Genomic DNA, 22,044 nt, shown 5'->3' with positions numbered 1-22,044 from the left:
TCCAGGAGATTCTAGGACACAGTCAAGTGTGAGAAACTGAGTTTGACATCCATTTTCTTGTAGTTTGTTTATGATTTTGAGAAAGAATCTTGCTCTGTAGTCCCAGATAGCCTAGAACTCACTATTTTCTTACCTTGGCCTGCCTCAAGTGCTAGGTTTATAAACATGTACAACCACATCTAATTCTCCCATAGTATTCTTTTAAACTTAAAACTCTTGGGGCCTGCTGATGAGATGATCCAGGGGCTAAAAGTACTTGCCATGTTAGCCTGGTGATCTGAATTTAATCCCCAAAAGCATGTAAAATATAATGAGAGAACCAACTCCACACACTTTTATACATGCTCTGTGGCATGCATGCATGCAGCTGTGCGCCCATGTACACAAACGCGTGCGCGTGCACACGTGTGCACACACACACACACACACACACACACACACACACACACGTATGTGTGTGTGCATGCACACTAAAACCCAAAGCAGACCTGGATACAGAAGGCAAGAACCCATTTTTAATTACTAACAATGACAAAAGTCAAGAATGATAGCTGATGCATGCAGTTTCAGCTCCTGGGAGGCCTTGAAGATCCTTGTAAGCTCAAAAGCAGCTTGGACTTCATACTGATTTCAGACCAATCTAGACTACAAAGTAATACTAGGTCTCAAAAGGTCCCTGCATAGCAAATAAAACTAAAGAAAGACATGTTCTAGTGATCAGTATACAAAGTGACCTTTGTGGAAAAAATAAATTCTGTTTATGATATGAAATGAAGACAAAGTCTGGGGATGTAGCTCAGCGTTACATGTTTAACATGCCCAAAGCCTTGGAACCATGAAAGAAAAATAAAAAAGACAAGAAATAAAGAAGGATGGAGGTGATGTCATATTAATATCTGATTGATACAACTAAATACCAAACGAGGAATACTAAATAAGTCACATGATTCTTGAGGGTGTCAATTTAGAAATAAAGCAAACATACAACAACGGGGAGAAAGATAACCTAAAGTCTACTGTCAAATGAATTAAGGGTATTTCACGGATGGTCTGTACAGCAATGTGAACGTCTCTGAAAGTAGCATTTGAGATGAAAGTTCGGTCAATGGTGTTTTATATGTTGACATTAAGAATTATGTAATTCTGAGACCAAAGAGACGGCTCAGAGGTTAAGAGCACTTACTACTCTTGCAGAGGACCCTGGGTTCAATTCCCAGCACCCATATGGTGGCTGAGAACCATCCATAACTCCAGTGCCACATGACCTGATACCCTCTTCTAATCTCCAAGGGCACCAAGCATGCATGTGGAGAATAGACAAAATACTCACATATAAGATGAATACACTGAGAGGAACAAAAAAGTGACAGGGTTGGAGAGATGGCTCATTGGTTAAGAGTGCTGACTGCTCTTTCAGAGGATCCCAGTTCAATTTCCAGCACCCACATGGCAGCTCAAAACTGTAACTCCAAGATTCAAGACTCTTACACAGATACACATGTAGGCAAAATACCAATGCACATAAAAAAAATCTGAGAAAAAATTATATGATGTCTCTATGGAACATACATCCAAATTACTTTCCTTTTATAGAATTATAACCTCAGGATAAGAAACAAACCTCAGGATGAATGTTTGTAAAGCTAAATTCAAATGGGTGGTGTATTTTCAAGGTTTATGGGTGTGGCTCAGCAGCAGAGCACCTAAAAGTTTGCACAAGGCTCAAAGTTCAAGCCCAAGCACCACAAAATATAAAATTCTCAGATTTATAAATTAAATTAACATGAAAAGACATAAATTAATGAATTAGAGATGACACAAAAGTTAGAGCACTGGCTGCTCTTTCAGTAGACCCAGGTTCAAGTCCTAGCATTCATATGGCAAAAACACCATCTGAAATTCAAATTCTAGGAGATATGATGCTATTTTCTGGCTTCCAAAGGCACCAAAATACACACATGGTGCACAGACATACAGGTAGGCAAAATGACTATACATATAAAATAAAATTTTAAAAAATTTAAACCAAAAGGCACTGACATTAAAATATTTTATAAAGATACAGACAGATACCATCTCTATTATCCTATCTCTAGCCAATGAATGGTCAGTGCAGTAATGTGAACACATTTGAGAAGTAGCATTTGAGATGAATGTTCAGCCAGTGGTGTTGACATTTATATGGTGATTCTGGGATGGAATTCTACTATTTCCCAACCTGCTATTTTTCCCTTATTTCCCTAGTTTTTTTTTTTTTTTTTTTTTTTTTTTTTTTTTTTTTTTTTTTTTTTTTAAATTGTATACTTGGCAGCATACTAGCTATATACTGTTTGGCAATTTTTGTTGTTCAAAAAAATTTAATTAGGCTATTTACTTAATTTATTCATTTGTTTTATGTTTTGCTTACACGTATGTCTGTGTATCACATGTGTGCCTGGTACCCACAGAGGTCAGAAGAGGACATCAGATCCACCTAAGACTGAAATTACACATGGTTGTGAGCCACATGTGGGTTACAGAAATTGGGTGAGCCCCATGTGGGTTATGAAAATTATACACAGGTCTTCTGGCAAGAGCAATAAAACTGGCTTAGCAGTTAAGCGCATTTGTAACTCTCCAGCCTTTTATTTGTTAAAACGTTGGTTATAAAAGTATTTTACATCCAAACCTACAATGGGGTGCTGAAGATACGGCCCAAGAGTTAAGAGGGCATAATACTCTTGCAAATAATCTGGTTCCTAATACCCTCAGGTAGCTCACAACCATCTGTAACTCTAGCTCCAGGAAGATCAAATGACAATGTAGGGAATTGTGTAGAATTAATATCATAGATGTTTCTAGATATACAAACGTTTATTGCTGGGTGGTGATGGTGCACACCTTTAACCTCAGCACAGAGGCATGCAGGTTTCTGCTGAGTTTGAGGCCAGACTGGTCTACAGAGTGAGTTTCAGGACAGCTAAGGCTAGAGAGAAACCCTGTCTCAAAACCAAAAACACAACCAAACCAAACCCAAAACATTTATACCTGCTACACAGTTTAACATTCCAGCATTTAAATTTCTAACTATAAATTTGTTCATCTCAAAATACACTTCAAAGAGGCCAGGCTCCTCCACTCCTTCCCAAAAAATACACAGGTACTATCTGTATAAAATTAAAAATTAAATTAAATAAAATTAAAAATTAAAAAAATAAAATTAAAAAATAAATAAAATTAAAAATTAAAAAATAAAATTAAAAATTAAATTAAGTAAAAATAAAAAATAAAAAATTAAAATTAAATAAAATTAAAAATTAAAAAATTAAATTAAAAATTAAATTAAATTAAATTTAAAAAAAATACAACATATACTAATTGGAAACACAGGTTGTTCCCTACACACTCTCTCATGATAACAATCATCTTCGTCATCATGCAAGTATGGTGGCCAATACCATTAATCTCAGCAATGGGAGGCAAAGAAAAAAGGAGGATGTTTGAGAGTCGGAGGCATACCTGGTCTAAAATTCAAGTTCTAGGAGAGCCAGAACTACAGAGAACTTGTCTCAAAAAACAAAAAACAAATCTCTGGGTGAGGCTAGATGGATGGCTGAGTGGGTAAATGTACCTCTCATGAAGCCTGATAAACCAATGCAGTCACCAGGATGCATGCGATGTAAAAAGAAAATGAACTGTAAGCTGTCCTCTGACTACCAGATGTATGCAAGTGGCACAAATGCACACAGATATAAAAACAAAACCATGAAAAAACCCTAAAAGTCATTTAATGCTTTATTACTGTTCAACCTAGCAAGTATTATCTAAGTAATCATCTCTGTACAAATATATTTACAGAAGAGCTTTGAAGTTTCTGATTTTATACCTGGCCTTTCCTTTGCAAACCAATGAAAAGAAACAGTGATTGCTAAACTGCTTTAAGAATATTTACTGGTGCACACCAAGTCTCACAGCTTGCTGATCATTATAAACAAAAGCTTTTTTCAAATCAAAGGGACAATCTCAATAAAATAGTGTGGTATCATATAGTGTAAAGGCAAGGTTCACAATATACAACAGACCTATAGGCATCAAAGAAATAGTAGCAAACACTCTGAGGCGGTCTCTAGTTGTACAGTACACAGCTAGTCCCTTTTACACGTGCTATCTCAGAACTTCTAAGATGTGGTGCTGTCTCCATTTTACAGATAGGTACTGAGACTCAGAAAACTTGAGCTTAACTGATGACACATGTCTCTAAGTGGCAGTACTACATGCCACATTTTATAATAAGAAATCCTTGGTTGTAAAAACAACATTGTAGTCTATTCTGAAGACCGTGGGACATCAAACAATTGTTAAGTAAAACTATGTAACGTACTTAGAAAAACTATGTAAAAAGGTAAGACAGGCATCAGTGGTGGCAGAGGTCTTTAATTCAAGCACTTGGAAGGCAGAGGCAGGTTGATCTTTTGAGTTTGAAGTCAGTTTGGTCTACAGGACTAGTTCCAGGATAGTCAATGATACACAGAGAAACCTTGTCTCAAAACAACCAAGCAACCAAAACAACAACAGAAAGGTAAAATTGGTATAAAATAAAAAAAAAAAAAAAACAGTTTATAAAAACAAAGTGTTAAGAGGTCAGGTATGTCAAAGTACCACTGTGACACAGCTACTCTAGAGATCACCTAAAGTTTATACTCTGGGGCTACTTAGTATATATGTGCTAATCAATTCTTTAAAAAGCTAGGACAATTTAAATGAACATACCTGATTGTCTGAGTAAGAAAGCTGTCTGTTAGTTTCCTTCTGAGAGGTCCTGCTGCCCAGAATAGTTCCAAAACTACCAGAACCTTGAGAAGGTTTCATAGCTGGTGGACAAAAATGCATAACCATGTGACTTAGTAAAATTATTCATCATTATTATTGCTATATAATAATATAGAAATGGAAGTAATAAGAGGAAAAAAGACAAAGCATCCAATTTTCTATGATAGCATGTACAAATGAGATATACAGCAACACTTAGGGATAAAAGCTCCAAAAAAAAAGAATGAATAACACAAAAAGGTAAGACCAGTTAGAAAACAAAAAGAAAATGCTAGAAATTCTCAAACATAGTATTTTACAATTAATACTATGGAAAAATATATCACTTTAACTTTGGGATGAATACTTACACCAATGTCAATAAAATATCAGAAACAGTAACAATTATAGTTTTTATTTAAAAAATGTTACCTTTTGTTCATTTTGTATTATTTGTGTGTTTGTGTAGGCACATGTCACAAGCTTAAACCACCTCTGGAACCCATATGATGGAAAGAAAACTGACTCTTCACATGTGTGCATACTGTGTCATAGTGAATGGGTTCATATACATATCCACAAAATAAATAAATGTCACTGAAAAGATTTTAGTTAAAAAAATTACCAAGCAGAATAATTCCTACTCCAAAAGAGAAAATCCATACTTGTTTACAAAAGCTCAAGGTACTCTACAAATACAGACTTTTTAACTTGCTTTCCTCACACAGCTACCAAAAACACAGTGTTTAGAACAAAGGGCTCAGTGAGTGGTAAAAGCACTTGCTGCTCTTGCAGAGGACCTAAGTTTGATTCCCAGTACAAACATTGTGGTTCACAACATCAGTAACTCCTGTTCTAGGGGATCCAATGCTTTCTTGTGGCCTCCACAGGCACCAAGCACACACACACACACACACACACACACACACACACACACACACACACACGGGCAAAACACTCAAACATAAAATGAATAAATCTAAAAAAGAAATCGAGTTTAATTATAAATTTGAGCATTTTTTTCATGCTTAAGGTTCATCTATATCCTGAATTCATATTTTGCAGTTTTTTTCCAATTCATTCCTGAATTCTCTTTCTCTTATTAGTTTATATAATGGATTTTTGTTTCATAATGATATTAACATTATATCATGTAGGAGAACAAGTTTGAGGAGAAACTACACAAATGACCAAGGCCCTATTTTAAAATGTTAATGATATTAACACATTATTATGTGTGACTCAGCAGTTGAGTGCTTGCCTAGAATCTGTAAGGCTCTGGGTTCAATTCCTAGAACCTCAAAAGGATATTACTCTGTAACATCACTCTAGCTAATATTTTTCCTTTGCCATGGAGATCATCTAAATGTTATAGAGTCTAAGCTACCAATCGTCTATCCACCCAGAGACTGTTAGAATTCACTCTTCTCTTTAAATTACAATTCTATCATTTTATTTTTTTAAAACTCAAAACTACGATTAAAATTTAACTTAGATGAGAGAAAAGTATCTAGTGTTACTTAAGTACTTAGCAATTTATCTTGTACATAGATAATGCTACCAATGTTAATTCTTTTCTGCTCCAATACATATTTTATAACTTCTTTCTTCCATTCTTATCTCCTGTACTATTATTGTGGAAAGGGAATATAACTCAACAGTCCAGGGTGGTCAGTACTTACTATCTCATCTGTAGCTTAGCCTGGTCCCCACTTACTCAGTGAAGAGATGACAGATATGTGTTGCTATGCCCAGCTGGATTTTTCCAAGTATTTGTAAAAATACTATTTAATACTATCAAATACTAGTCCTTGTAATGTGTGTTGTGCATCATGGCCACTGAACCTAAAAAATTAATATGATTTAGCCAAAATAAGAGTATGTTAAGAGTTAAGCTCACAGCAAACTAATAACAGCACTGATTTATTAAGTCTTTAACATGCATTCATCAGGACTCATTCTTTAGAATGTCTGGGTATAGTGGCACGTGCCTATAATTCAAGCTATGTGGGAGGCTCAGGTAAGAAAGTTCTAAGCCAGTAGGACACCTTAACCTGACCCTATCTCAAAATAAAAATAAACTGAGCAAGAAATGTAGCTTAGTGCATCATCATCATCATCATCATCATCGTCATCGTCATCATCATCATCATCATCATCATTTGAGACAGGGTCTCTCTGTGTAGCCCTAGCTGTCCCGGCCTTGAATTTTGACCACTTCCAACTGAGATCAAAGGCACCACAACCACCCAGTTCACAGGTTAATTCTTAGGACTGTGATTCAATTAATATAATGGGTATGGTAGACAAAAGCATAATAGAATATAGACTCAGTTCCCAATGTGTAAGATCTTAAACAGTGCTACATTCAAATGCTTCTTTGAGACAAGATTTTGCTGTGTAGCCCAGGCTGGCTTCAAACTCACAATCCTGCTGCCTCTTAAGTAATAGTTATAAGTATATTGTATACCTCCCTCCTGCTCTTTCTCTTCTGTCCTTTCCTCAACAGAGTTAGTTAACAGAGTGTTTGTAAACAAGGTCTCTTACCCTTAGCTTACTGGGTGCCAGGACAGCAGGCATTTGCCATCTCACCCTACTTGAACTCAATATTGCTAATACTGACGTTAACATAGTTCAAGACTGGTAATATGAACAAATGATTACTAAATAGAACCCTACAAAAACCTTATTCTACAAGACTGGTGTACTAATATATCAACTAAAGATAAGTAAACTCATACTGCTACATCTTCATTCTCTGCAGAGGGGGTTGGAGGAGTGCGGGACTTGTACATGCTAAGTGCCTGTTCTACTAGAGCCACACCTCCACTCTGTTCATGTGTTACACTTAACTTAAAAAGAAAACTGAGATAAGGTAATCAGTGAAGAGTGGTATTTACTTCCTCCTTTTCCATTTGAACACTCCTTTGTTTCTTCACTGCCCAATTGCTATGCCAAGATTTCAAGTGCTATACTGAACAGAAGTGGCAAGAACAAACATTCTTATATTGTTACTGCTTTTAAAGAAAAGGCTTTCAGATTTTCTCTTAAGTGTGTTAGCTGTGGGTATAGCATGCAAATCCTTTATCATGTTGAAATAGTTTTCTTCTGCCCATAGTTTAGAATATTTATTGTCAAAAATATTAAAATTTGTCATTTAAAAAAAAATCAATTGAGATATGTTTTTGTCCTTTCTTCTGTTAACGTGGCACATTATATAGACCGAGTTTCATGCTGCACTATTCTAACATTCCAGGAATAAAAGTAACATAATTCTTGTACTGTGCCACTTAACTCAGTCTAGTAGTACTTAGTTGAGGATTTTTCCATCAGCAATACTGGTGTGCAGTCATCATATTCTTTGACTCATATAGCTTAGGCTGGCCTGCACTCCCATAATCTCATATAGCTCACGCTGCTGAGGATGATGATCTTACACTTTGATCCTCTTGTCTCTACTCAAGTGTTGGGATTATATGCATGCCCACCATGCTTGGTTTCTATGTACTGAGCTGTTAGGGATCAACTCCAGAGCCTTGTATATGGTAGACACTCTACCAAGTGAGCCCCATACTTACCTAGCCCTTAGTCATCATATTCTTTAGAACGGTAAATGTCAGACTCATGAGATGACTGGTGCTTACCTGCATGAAGCCTGTTTTGATGGACTGCATCTAGGAACAACCTCATTTCCTCTGCATCCTTACTTGGTACTTTGTCAATAGACAAGAAGCTGTTATCTTGTAAAGTCAACATGAGGCGACTTTGTTTTGTTCCACTGGGTCGTAGTACCACATTTTTAATGTTATGACTTAACTGAAAAAAAAAAAAAAAAAAAGATTATCTTTTATTCAAAAAAAGATATTCAACAAATTATAATAAAGTTGTCTAAAAACTGCTAACCTTCAGAAGTTTGAATTTACCTTTCTCCCTTCCTCCAAAAGGAGTTCTTCTTTCTTGATAAACTAACTCAAATATATTACTTTTGTAAAGAGAGTTTTCTATGTTTAATTATAAGGATGCATGCGTGTCTGAGTATGAGCATCTACTAGCATCTATGGAAGCCAGGAGGCATTGCATTCCCTAAGGCTAGAATTCCAGTCAGTCATGAGCTGTTCCACATGACTGCTGGGACGTGAACTGAGTCTGTAGCAAGAGAAGTATGTGCTTTTAGCCACTGAACCATTTTTTTTTTTTTAAAGATGGGGTCCCACTATATAGTCTACTTGGCCTGGTACTCACTATGTAGACCAGGCTGGCCTCTAAACTCACAGTGCTCTTAACTACCAAGCCTCTGCCCTCCTGAGTAATGGAATTAAATATGCATGCCATCATACACAGCTCACATTTAGCTTTTCAAACTAACTTTTCATTAAATTTTATTCATTTTGGGAGACTCAGAAGAGGAGGTTACAACAGCAAGCCAATGGGTCAGAGGACAACCTGTGGTAACTGGTTTTCTCTCCACCATGTGCTATGTACTTTTACCCTCTCAGCAGATCTTTGTTTTGGACAATCTTACTATATAACTTAGGCTGGCCTTGAACCCACTATATAGTAAAGACCAGTCTGACCTCAGTTTTTCCCTACTCCAGCTCCTGAGCACTGGAGTTACAAGTATGTACCACCATACTTAAACAGAATATATGCAATACACAAAAGCATATGCAGCTTACCTTCACAATTCAAAAGTATAAACAAATGGAAATTTTTTTTCAATAAAATTTGAACATAAAGCTTAACATTTATTTTTTAAAACTAGTTAACAAATATACATTTTTAATAAATATATTTTTTATTTTTATGTGTATGGGTATTCTGCCTTCATGTATGTTTCTTGCCTGGTGCTCTCAGAGGTCTGATAAAGGTACTGTATGCCCTGGAACTGAAGTTACAGTTATGAGCCACCATGTGGGTACTAGGAATTGGACCCAAATCCTCTTAAACAGCAGCCAGTGCACCTAACTGCCATGCCACGTCTCAAGGCCTGATGAATATAGATTTTTTTTAAGTACATAAAATATGATAAGTTTTTGGGTTTTTAAAAAAACAGCTTATTTACTTTTAAGGTATGAGTGTTTGCCCCCATATATGCATGCATACTATGTGGATGCCTAGTGCTGCAGAGACCAGAAGAGGGCATTGGATACCTTGGAACTGGAGTTACAAGCAGTTGTAAGCTGCTATGTTGGTGATGGGAACTGAACCCATGTCTTCTGCAACAGCAGACAGTGCTTTTAATCACTAAGCCATCTCTACAGATGCTGTTTGTTTGTTTTTGTTTTGTTTTGTTTGAGACACAGTCTTGCTATGTACCTTAAACTGGTCTCAAAAATTTATCATGCAGACCAGGCTAGGCCTGAAGTTGTGATTCTCTTGTATGAGATTCCCAAATGCTGGGATTATACAGATGTGCTCTAGCCGGGCAGTGGTGGCACACACCTTTAATCCCAGCACTTGGGAGGCAGAGGCAGGAGGATTTCTGAGTTTGAGGCCACCCTGGTCTACAGAGTGAGTTCCAGGACAGCCAAGGCTATACAGAGAAACCCTGTTTCGAAAAAAAAAAAAAAAAAAGAAAGAAAGAAAAACCAAAAAAAAAAAAAAAAAAAAAAAAAAAAGAAAGAAAGAAATGTACTCTCATGCTAAGATATGTTCTTAAATCCAACTCACACAAATAGCAGCAGCCCTTTGCTCCACAAAAGTATAGAAGATAAAGATTAACTATTCAAATTTTTATATTTTTCTGTGTGTATATATATATGTATGTATGTATGTATGTATATGGTGTACACATGTCATAGAAGGTGACTTGTGGGAATTGATACTCTCCTACCCTGTAAGTCTTAAGGAACAAATTCAGAACACTAAGCTTACACTAAGCTTGGTAGCAGGTGCTTTTACCCACTAAGTCACCTTGGTGGCCTATAGCTTTTTTTTTTTTTTTTTTTTCCTTCGGTTTTTCTAGACAGGGTTTCTCTGTGTAGCCCTGGCTGTCCTGGAAAGCTATTTTTAAAGACAGTGATAAGTAATAAAGAACCTTCAAATTTTTACAGTTACAAGTTATAGTATGTTACTGTAAGGGGGCTGGAAAAATGGCTCAGCGGTTAAGAGCTACTCTTCCAGAGGTCCTGAGTTCAATTCCCAGTAACCACATGGTGGCTCACAACCATCTCTAATAAGTTCTGACGCCCTCTTCTAGCATGCAGGTTAACGTGCGGACAAACACTCATAAACATAAAATAAATAAATCTTAAAAAAAAAAAAAGAAACAAGCCGAAGATATTAAAAAAAGGATGACCTGAATAATCATCCATTGAAATCTATGACATATAATTGGATTATTTAGGACATATACTTTTAGAAGACACTAAAAAAATCCCATTGAATGAATGTAAAAATTATTTCAAAGAAAAAAAAGGGGTGGGGGATCAACTCAGGTCACCCTGGTGTGTGTGTGTGTGTGTGTGTATGTGTGTGTGTGTGTGTGATGTTAGTAATTGAATCTAAGGTTCTGACATACAAGACAAGTGCAACCACTGAGCTCATATTTAGCTCCAAGTTTTCCTAGACAGGTTCTCATGGCCCTATCACTTTGTGGTATGTGCCCAATCTCATCTGAGTCAGGTTCTGCCTCTGTAACCCAGGCTGGCCTTGCATTACAAATACTACTGGCTCAGCCTCCGAAGTGCTAAGGTCATAGGAGTGTGCTGCCAAAGCTGGTCTAATAGGGCTTTGTTTATCATTATTAACTGTTGTTTTCTTGGGGGCAGGAAGTGGATTTTAGCTTACAGTTCCATGCCAGGTTATTTTTCTTTTTTAGATTTTGTTCACTTAATTTTTGTTTATTTATTTTATATGAGTGACCATGAGACAAGGCTTCATATAATCCAGGCTAGCTTCAAACTTGTTATGTGGCCCAAGATAACACTGAACTGCTGATCTTCCTGCCTCTACCTCTTAAGTGTTAGTATTATAGATATGCGTCATTGTTCATGGCTGTTAATGTAGATTTGAAATAGCTAAATATTTGGTACCTAAACCTCTCTAAATTCTTTCCCACTAGTTTTCATTGCAACAATGGTGACTGCTTTCTACTCTTTATTAAACCCAACAATACTACTGAGTAATTAATAAGACAGGTACATAAAGTTCTAGTGTCCTGGAAGTAGGAAGCCTTGCAGGGTCACTTTACTATAACTATGACACAGTGAGGCTATTAGTAAATAATAAAAAGATTTCACTAAGGAAACAGTTCAAATCAAAGTTTGTTATACCTGAAATACTCTTGGAATTCCTCCAGTGTTGTAGTGAACTACAAGGCTGACTTTATTGTCTTTTTCCACAATTTCAAAGGATCCTTCTTTCCATTTTGTAATTCCAGTCTGCATACTTCGAATTCTGATAGGACCATATATCTTCAGAGGAGACATTTTCTTTAAAAATAAATTGCTTTTAACCAAATTAAAAAGCAAAAAATATATGTTCACCTGACAAATTCTAAAGAAGAAGAAAAAATTACAAGTGATTATCATTTTACATAGTTTCTATTTGAATAAATCTCTTTTATCTCTGCATCCTTATACTCAAGGGTGCTGATCAGCTGAAGAACACAGATAATAGAGCTGGCTAAGGCAAATGAAATTTAATCATCTTTCATTTCTTTTGTACATGCTTCTTTGTATCTATTAGTGACTGTATTTTATATCCTGCACCATTCATAAATTAGCTGATATGCAATTAGAAATAACGATTTCATTCTCAATTTAGGTGACTTTACCATTAAAGTACTCATTCTTTTCTTTTTACATAATAGAGTCTGAATTTCAATTTTAAGTTAAAAATCAACTCCAATGACTCCATTCCTTAGAATATGGAGTTTCACCCCAACATAACTTAGTCAGCAGTAAGTATATTCACATGTACACCGTATATCAAATAAATTTTAAAAATTAGGAAAAAACAAACTAGTTCAACATCCAGAATTACATTAGGAAAAAAAAAAATCTTTTTTTTTTTTGTTTTTTGAGACAGGGTTTCTCTATGTAGCCGTGGCTGTCCTGGAGCTCACTCTGTAGACCAGGCTGGCCTTGAACTCAGAAATCTGCCTGCCTCTGCCTCCCAAGTGCTGGGATTAAAGGCGTGCGCCACCACTGCCCGGCAAAAAAAATCATTTAATCTCTAAAAAGAAAAACAAAATCTTACTCCTTCCCTAACCTAGCATTAGCATTCCTATAAAGCACTTTAACTTTAAACAAATATTCAAGTTTCCAGAATGAATTATCTTCTTCTCTTTCCTGTGTATATGATGTGTGTGCTTTAGTAGAGGCACACCTGTACAGCAGTTGCCTGAGACAAGGTCCTCTTTGTTCACTGCGCATCCAGCAGGGTAGTGAACCCATAAACTTCCTATGAGTCTGTTTCTGCCTCCTATCTCCTGTAGGGAGATTACCTCCCTACTGGGATTACAGACATGTATGCACTCTGTCCAGTTTTTGAGTGGGTTCTGGGAATTCAAACTCAGGTCATCAGGCTTGGTCATTGAGTACCTCACCCACTGAGTCATCTTCCCAGCCCCTTAAATGAACTTCTAATACTTATAAGTGACTTATATCAATCATTAATAGGACATCTAATACTCCTCAACTAGCTTTGCCAAAAGTCAGCAAGTAAAATTACAGTAATAGGAGATATTACCTAATAGTACTGCATATATAAATGTGCAAATATCTAACATTGTTTATCAAATTTTTTATATATTTCCAAATTCTAAAACTGTATCTCTAAAATGCATTTTTGCTTATAAGTTTATACATTATTTCAACAATATTGCCTAGATAGCTCAACTGGAAAATATAGAAAAGATAGTATAAAAGACATACCAGGTCTAAAAATTGGGAGCTAACTGTCACTAATTGTAACTTCCTTCTCTGATATTAGTGCGTCAACTATGAAGTGCAAAAGCAAACACTATAATGTTGGGGAATGATATAGCACATATACTCAGCTGATAGTACTTTCAATATGTACAGAGTTAGTATCCAAGCTGAATTATTCCTTCTCTATTGTATCTCTATTTCCAAAGACCTCAATAAATCACATGTTGACACAAGTTACAAATCAACCGTCTGTAGTGGCTAGCTAGGTAAGAGAAATGACTCAGGTAGATAAAACATGGATAAGTGCTATCAAATCTACTAGCACATAAACCAAATTTGCCAGATCACCTAATTTTTTCTTCATGAAAATGAACTTTTTATATAAAACTACTCATTTTATATTATAAGCAATAAATTCTAATTTACTTTCAAAAGCTACAAATCAAACAAAACTCACCTGCAGGCAAGAGACGACTAGTCTGGGGTCCTCTAGTTCAAAGCCTATAGTTACTGCACAGAAAGTAACTAGGAATTAAAAAAGAAATTTAAAAACATTTTGAGAGGTCAATACTCTTTATTCACATCCTCAAAAATTTCTGAGGGCCAACTGTGGCCACATTTAATTATTAGCAATTAACTAAACGTATAAAGTCAAAGTAATAACATTTATTATTATTATTTATAGACTCGCCTATTCATGTGTCATTTTGCTCAAACTAATAACCTTGCCAAAAGCTAAACATGCAACCTACACTTGTAATACATTTTAGCAATTATCTGTGGCTCTATTGTTTGTCCAAGTCCTTGAGTCTTTTTCCATTTTGTCTATCAGGATCAGAAAGGATACATTTTCCTCTCCTACATCAGCTTCCCAAGTCAGAGTCACTAACTCTGACCTTCTTGTATATTTTGGTATTGGACTAGAGATGGGAGGTTAGAATTATGTGAATTCTAACTCCACATGCCTTTTTCAGGCAACATTTTCTTTTTAAATCTTTTATTTATTTTATGAATGTGAGTACACTGTTGATCTCAGACACACCAGAAGAGGGCATCAGATTCCATTACAGATGGTTATGAGCTACCATGTGGTTGCTGGGAATTGAACTCAGGACCTCTGGAAGAACTGTCAGTGCTCTTAACCACTGAGCCATTTCTCCAGCCCTCAGGCAATTTTCTAAGTAAACTACAAATCAAATAGAATCACTCTCCATCTTAGTATTATTGAATGACCTTTCACTCTCCTCAAAATAAAATACAAGTTCATAAACATGACATCAAAGCCTCATGATCCAGGCCCCGATTATCCATTCCCAGTAAGTGTCCCCTCAATCCAGCCTTCTCAACTCAAAAATTTTCCCAAAGCCTGTATTCTTATGACACCAAATCTTTACATACTGTGGTCATGTCTATAAGTTTCTGTGTATTCTCCCTTCCCAACCTGCCTTAATTCCTTCTCTTGGCTCAAAAATCAAGGCTCACGTGGTGTCACACGCCTTTAATCCCAGCACTTAGGAGGCAGAGGCAGGCGGATTTCTGAGTTCAAGGCCAGCCTGGTCTACAGAGTGAGTTCCAGGACAGCCAGGACTACACAGAGAAACCCTGTCTCAAAAAAAAAAAAAAAAAAAAAAAAAAAAAAAAAAAAATCAAGGCTCAATTTAGACGTTACCCTCTGTAAGTTTCCTGACTACTGACTACTTTTCACTGGTTCTCTTTCTCATAACCACTCTGAGGTTATCTAAATCCTTCTCCATATTTCTGTTGTACTTTGTACTTATGGAGACATTTTTGACACTGCATTATAAATGTTGTTTATACCTTTGTTTCTATCTATCTATCTATACTATTTGAAGACAGGGAATATGTTCTTTAATCTCACTAAGTATCGGTGCTCAAAAATGGTGAACAAGCTAGACATGGTAGCACATACCTGTAAGTCCCAGCACTTGGAAGATTACTGTGGACTTGAGGCTAATCTAACTTATCCAAGTACCAGATCAAAGATACATAGAAAGTCCATTTTTTAAAAAAGTTTTATATCCTGTAAAATTTTTTCATCTTTCCTTAGACTTCTCCCTTCAAAAAGTTTTGTCTTATCAAATTCTTTCATCTTTCTTTATATCTCATTATTGGTTAGGTACCAAAAGGGAATATAAAGCACAATCATCTTGGTATTTACCTTATTAAAAAAATCATTATTAAATAAAACTTAGAGATAAAATTTCATGTTCACTAAAATACATAAGAAATTTAAAAATCCTATTTTTGTCTAATTCTAAATGCAACTCTTGGTTATGAGTATAACATTTTTACTTCATAACTTTATGTGTAGAACATTTTCTTAATCACTTTGACTAACAACTTTGTTTTCTTCTAATGAAAAAACTGAAAGATATAGAAAATAAAATTAGAGACTAAGTACAACTCTAATATACTCAATACCTTCTTTTGTACCAAATGGATAAACAATAACCACTTCTGAACACTCATCAAGTTATCAGAGCTTGCCCTACTTGCTTAAGAGACAGAAGTACATGTAGAAACAATTTTAAAAGAAAAATAATTTTTTTTTGAGACGGGGCTTTACATTGTAGCACTCTGGTCTAGAACTCAGTATATAGTATATGCTAGCTTCAAACTCAGCAATTCTCCTGCATTAGCCCCCCACCTACTGGGATTGCAAAAGTGAACCATTGTGCCTAGCAATAGCTAAACTTTGTCAACAGGAATCAAAGATTCCTTGAACTCTAACACTAATTGTCTTATCAAAGTAATACAGAACAAAAGAAAATTAAAATAAATTCTAAGTATGTTAAAAGATTCTCTTTTTTCTAAACTATTTCACAATTGATTACCATCCAAATTTGAGTGTTCCATGCAAACTCATATTGCAAACTGTGTATATATTGTATTCAGTTACTTAATTGCACATATACTGGAGGCATTCTGTAGCAAAGAAAAAACACTGAAACAAAAGTATAATTACACAGTAAATATAAAAAGCTGCCAATTCTTGCTTATTTGCATAATACTGGAAACACAGAACCAAAAAAAAAAAAAAAAAAAACCAACTTACTTTTCAGTGATTTTTACTGAAAAATTCCACGTGATAATAATTCACAGTTATTCTGCTTCTTGTGCCAAAAGCAATGTACTTTTCTTGAGAAACTATTCATATTCTTCAGCTCTACCAGTGGTCCCTCCAGCAGTCACCAACTCAGCTAAAGAAAACATAAGTATGCTTTAAAAAGTTTCAACATATGAAATTAAAACTCAAGAAAACAAATCATGTATGTCAAAAAGATTCATTTAAAGATCACTTACTGAAAATATGTAAAATAAAGTGCAAGACTTTCCACCCCTCACAAAATAGGGATGTGCCTGCAGTAGAGGAGGAATTGTAGGAGGAGCCTGCACATCATCACCCTCTGTCTTGCTTTTATTTATTGCTACTAGATTTTGAAACTAAGTCAGTGAAAAAGTACATCCTTTGTTGACTTTAGAAACATTGTTACATCATAACTGTCTTAAAGGCTGCTTCTAAGGTGTGTTGAGCTGTTGCTTTTAAAGGTGGGAAAAGGGTATCTTCGCTTACCTTTTGGAAAGCATTAAAAAAAAACCAACAACAATTTTTTTTTTTTAAATTTTAGGTCCCTCTAAGCCTAATTATCTCTGAAATTCTACCACAAACTTTAATACAAGATTATCAACTCATCTGTTCATTTGGACAAAATCTACTGATTTACTCTACTACAGTTAGAAGATGGTGTAGCAGGAGAAACAAATGTGAATGACGTAGTGCATGACCAGCTACCTTTCCTCCATTTCCCTGTTTTTTAGTTTAGGTTGGTTGGTTGGTTTGTTTTTTGAGACAGGGTTTCTCTGTGTGTCAGAGCCCTGGCTGTCCTAGACTTACTTTCTAGACCAGGTTGGCTTCAAATTCACAGAGGTCTGCCTGCCTCTGCCTCCAGAGTGCTGGGACTAAAGGTATGTGCCACCATGCTTGGCCTGATTTCCTCATGTTTATCCTTTCCTTCATCATTCAGGCAAGTCTTAACCACTAAGCTTTAAGCTCATTCTCATCTATTAGACATCTTTTAAACTCCAACTTCCCTAATTGAGAAATTCATCACTTTGGAATAGGATGTAGCTCAGTTGGTAGGGTACTTGCAGGAAACCCTAGATTTAACTGGCCTGCCTCTAAGCCCAGCAGTTGGGAGGTAGAAACAGGAGGATCAGTTCAAAGTTCATCTTCAGAAACGGTGAGTTTCAAGGCCAGCCTGGACTACATGAGAACCAGTCTCAAAATAAATAAGTTGATTAATTAATTAATTCTCACTCTTTTTGCCATCACCCCACCCAGTAAGTGTCAATCATTAACTAAGCACAGTGCTAAGTAAAGTATCAAGCACTTTCATTTAATAATAATCATCATCATCATCTTAGGATAGGGTTTATAACTGTATTTTCAGAGATTATAACTGCTTTCAGAGATTCAGAGGCAGAAGCAGAAGAAGCAGGTGGATCTGTGAGTTCAAGGCCATCCTGGTCTACACAGTGAGTCCTAGGGCAGCTGGGGTTGCACAGACAAACCTCAAAAAACCACCCTCCCACACACACTGGAAAAAAGAAAAGAAAAGAAAAAAAACTCATGCAGAGTGCTAGAGAAATGGCTCAGTAGTCAAGATCACTTGTTTCACTTGCAGAGGACCTAGTTTCAAATCCCAGCATCCACATGGTGGCCCACAACCATCTGTAACTCCAATTCCAGGGGATCAGACACTTTGTTCTCACCTCCAAAGGCACTAGGCACAGATGTGGTATACATATATATGTGCAGGAAAAACAGACATAAAAGTAAACAAATCTTTAAAAAAAAAAAAAGGAAGAAACACAGAAAGATAAAAGTCAGTAAGAGAAAAAGCTGCTTTTCTTTTTTATTTTATTTTGGTTTGGTTTTTGAAACAGGGTCTCATGTAATCTGACTTGCTTTGAACTACGTATGTGAAGGCTGACTACTACTCTGCCTACATCTACTCTTCAAGGGCAGGATCACAGGCACATACCACTACGCCTGGCTGGAACCCAAAATTCTAACTACTACCATAGTTCATCCTCATCAATGATTCTGAGTCACTTCCCAGACACTATTCTCAAAGGATTTTTTCTTTCATCAATGAATCCTTTTCTTCAAAGTCTTTCTAAAGAACCATTCTTTTGGTCTGGAGAGATGGCTCAGCGGTTAGGAGGACTGACTGTTCTTCCAGAGGTCCTGAGTTCAATTCCCAGAAACTACATGGTGGCTCAACCATCTGGAAAAACCATTCTTTTTATTTCTTAGGAACTAAAGTCCACACTAGTTATTTTTATAGCCTTCTTCCTAATTTGGAAGGCACATGATGCATAACAACAAGAACTTATGCACACTTCTAGTATATTTCAACAAAATAAAAGCACCTGTTCTAATACTTAACTCTATTGTAAACATTTTTACTTGCTCATTACAAATTAGGAAATAAAACCAACTGCTTGTGTTTGACATCTGTAACACTTTAGTGTTTTGTTTTCAGTATAAATTCTTAAATCCCTAAAACATGCTATTAAACTTTAATATTGACTTCCTTATCTACTAAGAACTGTTTTGTCTATTTGTAGAAATCTCATCTTGCAAGTAACTAAATACCACCATAAATGAACACACATCCTGAACTGGGAGCCTGAAGTGGCTTAAGACCCCATTTAAGGCAGGTGTGATGGCACACAGCTTTTATCCCAGCACTTAGGTGGATCTCTATAAGTTTGAGGCCAGCCTGGTCTACAGAGTGAGTTCCAGGACAGCCAGGGCTACAGAGTAACCCTGTCTCAAAAAAACAAAAACAAAACAAAACAAACAAACAAAAAAAAAAACCCCTCATCCTTACTAGTCTCAATTTAACCTGTTGCTAAAAAAATATAAACCACTCATGGATTTTCAAGGACTTTCTTTCCTAACCAAATAAATAAATAAATAAGATAGAAAAATCATAAAACAGAACCTGTAAAGAATTGCCCAACTGGAAAGACACTAGCTGTCCAAGGTTGATGACATGAGTTTGCTCCTGAATCCAACAGTGAAGATTGAACTGATTCCTGAAAGATGTCTTCTGACCACATCAACATACATGCCATGGTACACATACACAGACACCATATCAATAATATAATTTTTAAAAATTACATACAGCAAGTATACTAAGGAGATAAAGTTCAAGTCTTAGTGGAAAGAAAAAATTTTTTATCTAAATAGGATTTTATCTCTAATTTACAAAAGAAAAGATTTACCTCCCTTAGACTGTCTGAAATCAGAATGATTTCACACAATCCTGTTCCTGATTCACACAGGAATTAAGTTAAAAAAAAAAAAAAAATCCTTAACTGGAGATCCTTGGTTGTTTTTTTGCCCCCTCATTTTCAAATAGAATCCAGGCTTCCAGCATGCTAACCAGTACCAGCTAAGCTATACTCCTACCTGTTTTCCTTTGATGTGTCCTTTGCAGAATAATTCATTTCTTAAGAGTATCTGAAAACTGATGCTTTCAAAAAATATGATGGTTCTTAAAGCATCTTATACTTTAAATCATTACAAGCTTATGTAATTTCCAATTTGATTCATTTAACCATTTTTGAGAAATGACTGTGAAAGTCGCTTTATTTATTTTTACATCTCCTGTGTGTGTGTGTAAAAGAGTAGAGGGAAAAAAAATCAACAAGGCTTCTCTGAGAAAGTATTATTTAAACTGAAAATTCAAGCATAGGTTGATTGAAGGATGGCAGCACTAGTGCTGGAACAATCCAAATAAACAGAGCAGTGTATATGCAAAAGCCCCAAACCAGAAACACTGTGTATCTACATAAGTTAAATCAGTGTGTGGAGAGGTTAGTTAAAAAAAAAAAAAAAAGGAAGAGGTCAGAAGGTGAAGGTAAAGAAGTGGGCAAGAACCAGGTCATGTAGAATCTTGTGACTCTGAAATTGTCATGGTCTTCTCCTCCTCCTTCTCCTTCTTCTAAGATGGTCTTAGAGTCTAGGCTGATATATCTGAGAAGGACCTTGAATTTCTGATCCTCCTGTCTCTGTTGGCTTTATGTGGTGCTGGAGCATAAACCCAGGGATTCGTGCAAGCATTCCAGCAACTGAACTGTATCCCCAGAACATGATTTTAAATTTTATCTTAAAGTAATAAGCACCTTGGCAATGGGAAAGTCACTGAAGGGTTTCAAGCTAAGAAATTATATGTTACTTGAATGAATGGATACATAGAGTGGTGAGTTTGGGAAGAAGACAAAACAAGAAAAACAAAACAAAACCCAGGGAGATCAGATAGGAAAGTAGTGTTTTTAACTCATAATTACAATAAAAATTAATTCTTACTGGCCAGGCAGTGGTGGCAGACGCCTTTAATTCCAGCACTTGGGAGGCAGAAGCAGGCGGATTTCTGAGTTTGAGACCAGCCTGGTCTACAGAGTGAGTTCCAGGACAGCCAGGGCTACACAGAGAAACCCTGTCTAGAAAAACAAAACAAAACAAAAATTAATTCTTACTTGCCAGTTTCTGTGTGTCAATGCTTTAGCAACTTTATAGCACTCACAATAATCCACTAAAGTGAGATTTTTTTTTTTTTTTTTTTTTTTTTTTATGAGACAGGGTTTCTTTATGTACCCCTGGCTGCCCTGTAGTCCAAGCTGGTCTTGAACTCAGAGATCCATCCGCCCCTGCCTCTCACTACCCAGGTAAGCTAAGAACTCTTAATCCTATTTTATAGGTGAGAATAGGAGTATGGTCAAGTCCATATGAAAAAGAACTGTGGTTTGAACTAGAAAAGTGAAACTGAAGACAGTCAGAAATAGATGCAAAACATGTATTGAAAGGAAAACAGAACTTGGGAAGGATATGAACACATAGGATGAAGAAATCAAGACTGCCTCTCAAGCTTCTGCCCAGTGTAACTGAACAAATGGATAGATGGCACCAAAATGGACTTGCTACTTGTGGTAGTGGACACTGAAAAGGAAAGAATTTGGGTAAAGAGAGAAAGATCAAGACTAGTATTCCTAAGGGGAAAAAAAAAAATCAAGTTGAGATGTTAAGGAGAGAGTTAGCTATTTGAATATGGAGCTGGAAATAAAAATCCTCAAGTTATCAACACATAGCAGAATTTAAAGCTTAGAGAGGAATGGAAGGGCAACAGAAGAGAACCCCAGTCCAAAACCAAATCATTTTACCCTGCCAAAATTTATTACCAAGACAACTGACTACATCTGTCCTTGGGTTTTTCAGTCCCTCGTTTACCTTTTGCCAGTATGCAACACTATCCAAATATTAACATGACAAATGCAAACATAC

General features: G+C 36.0%; 1 protein-coding gene across 4 annotated transcripts in view; it reads right to left on the bottom strand.

The window, feature by feature from the left end:
• Usp37 (ubiquitin specific peptidase 37) overlaps nt 1-22,044 on the bottom strand; it is a 107,826-nt gene that overhangs the window by 50,205 nt on the left and 35,577 nt on the right. For all 4 annotated transcript variants that reach the window (XM_076931669.1, XM_076931668.1, XM_034497371.2 and 1 more), the window contains 5 exons: nt 16,741-16,885; nt 14,122-14,189; nt 12,063-12,285; nt 8,433-8,604; nt 4,750-4,850 (listed from right to left, as the gene is read on the bottom strand). In XM_076931669.1, coding sequence (XP_076787784.1) covers nt 4,750-4,850; nt 8,433-8,604; nt 12,063-12,218 — 429 coding nt within the window. In that variant the 5' untranslated portion in view covers nt 12,219-12,285; nt 14,122-14,189; nt 16,741-16,885. The remainder of the gene's footprint in view (nt 1-4,749; nt 4,851-8,432; nt 8,605-12,062; nt 12,286-14,121; nt 14,190-16,740; nt 16,886-22,044) is intronic.

This window comes from Arvicanthis niloticus, chromosome 3 (genome assembly GCF_011762505.2).
Source record: "Arvicanthis niloticus isolate mArvNil1 chromosome 3, mArvNil1.pat.X, whole genome shotgun sequence".
Taxonomy (NCBI): domain Eukaryota; kingdom Metazoa; phylum Chordata; class Mammalia; order Rodentia; family Muridae; genus Arvicanthis; species Arvicanthis niloticus.
Note: the sequence above shows the minus strand (reverse complement) of the source record. Positions and strands in the feature narration are given on the sequence as shown.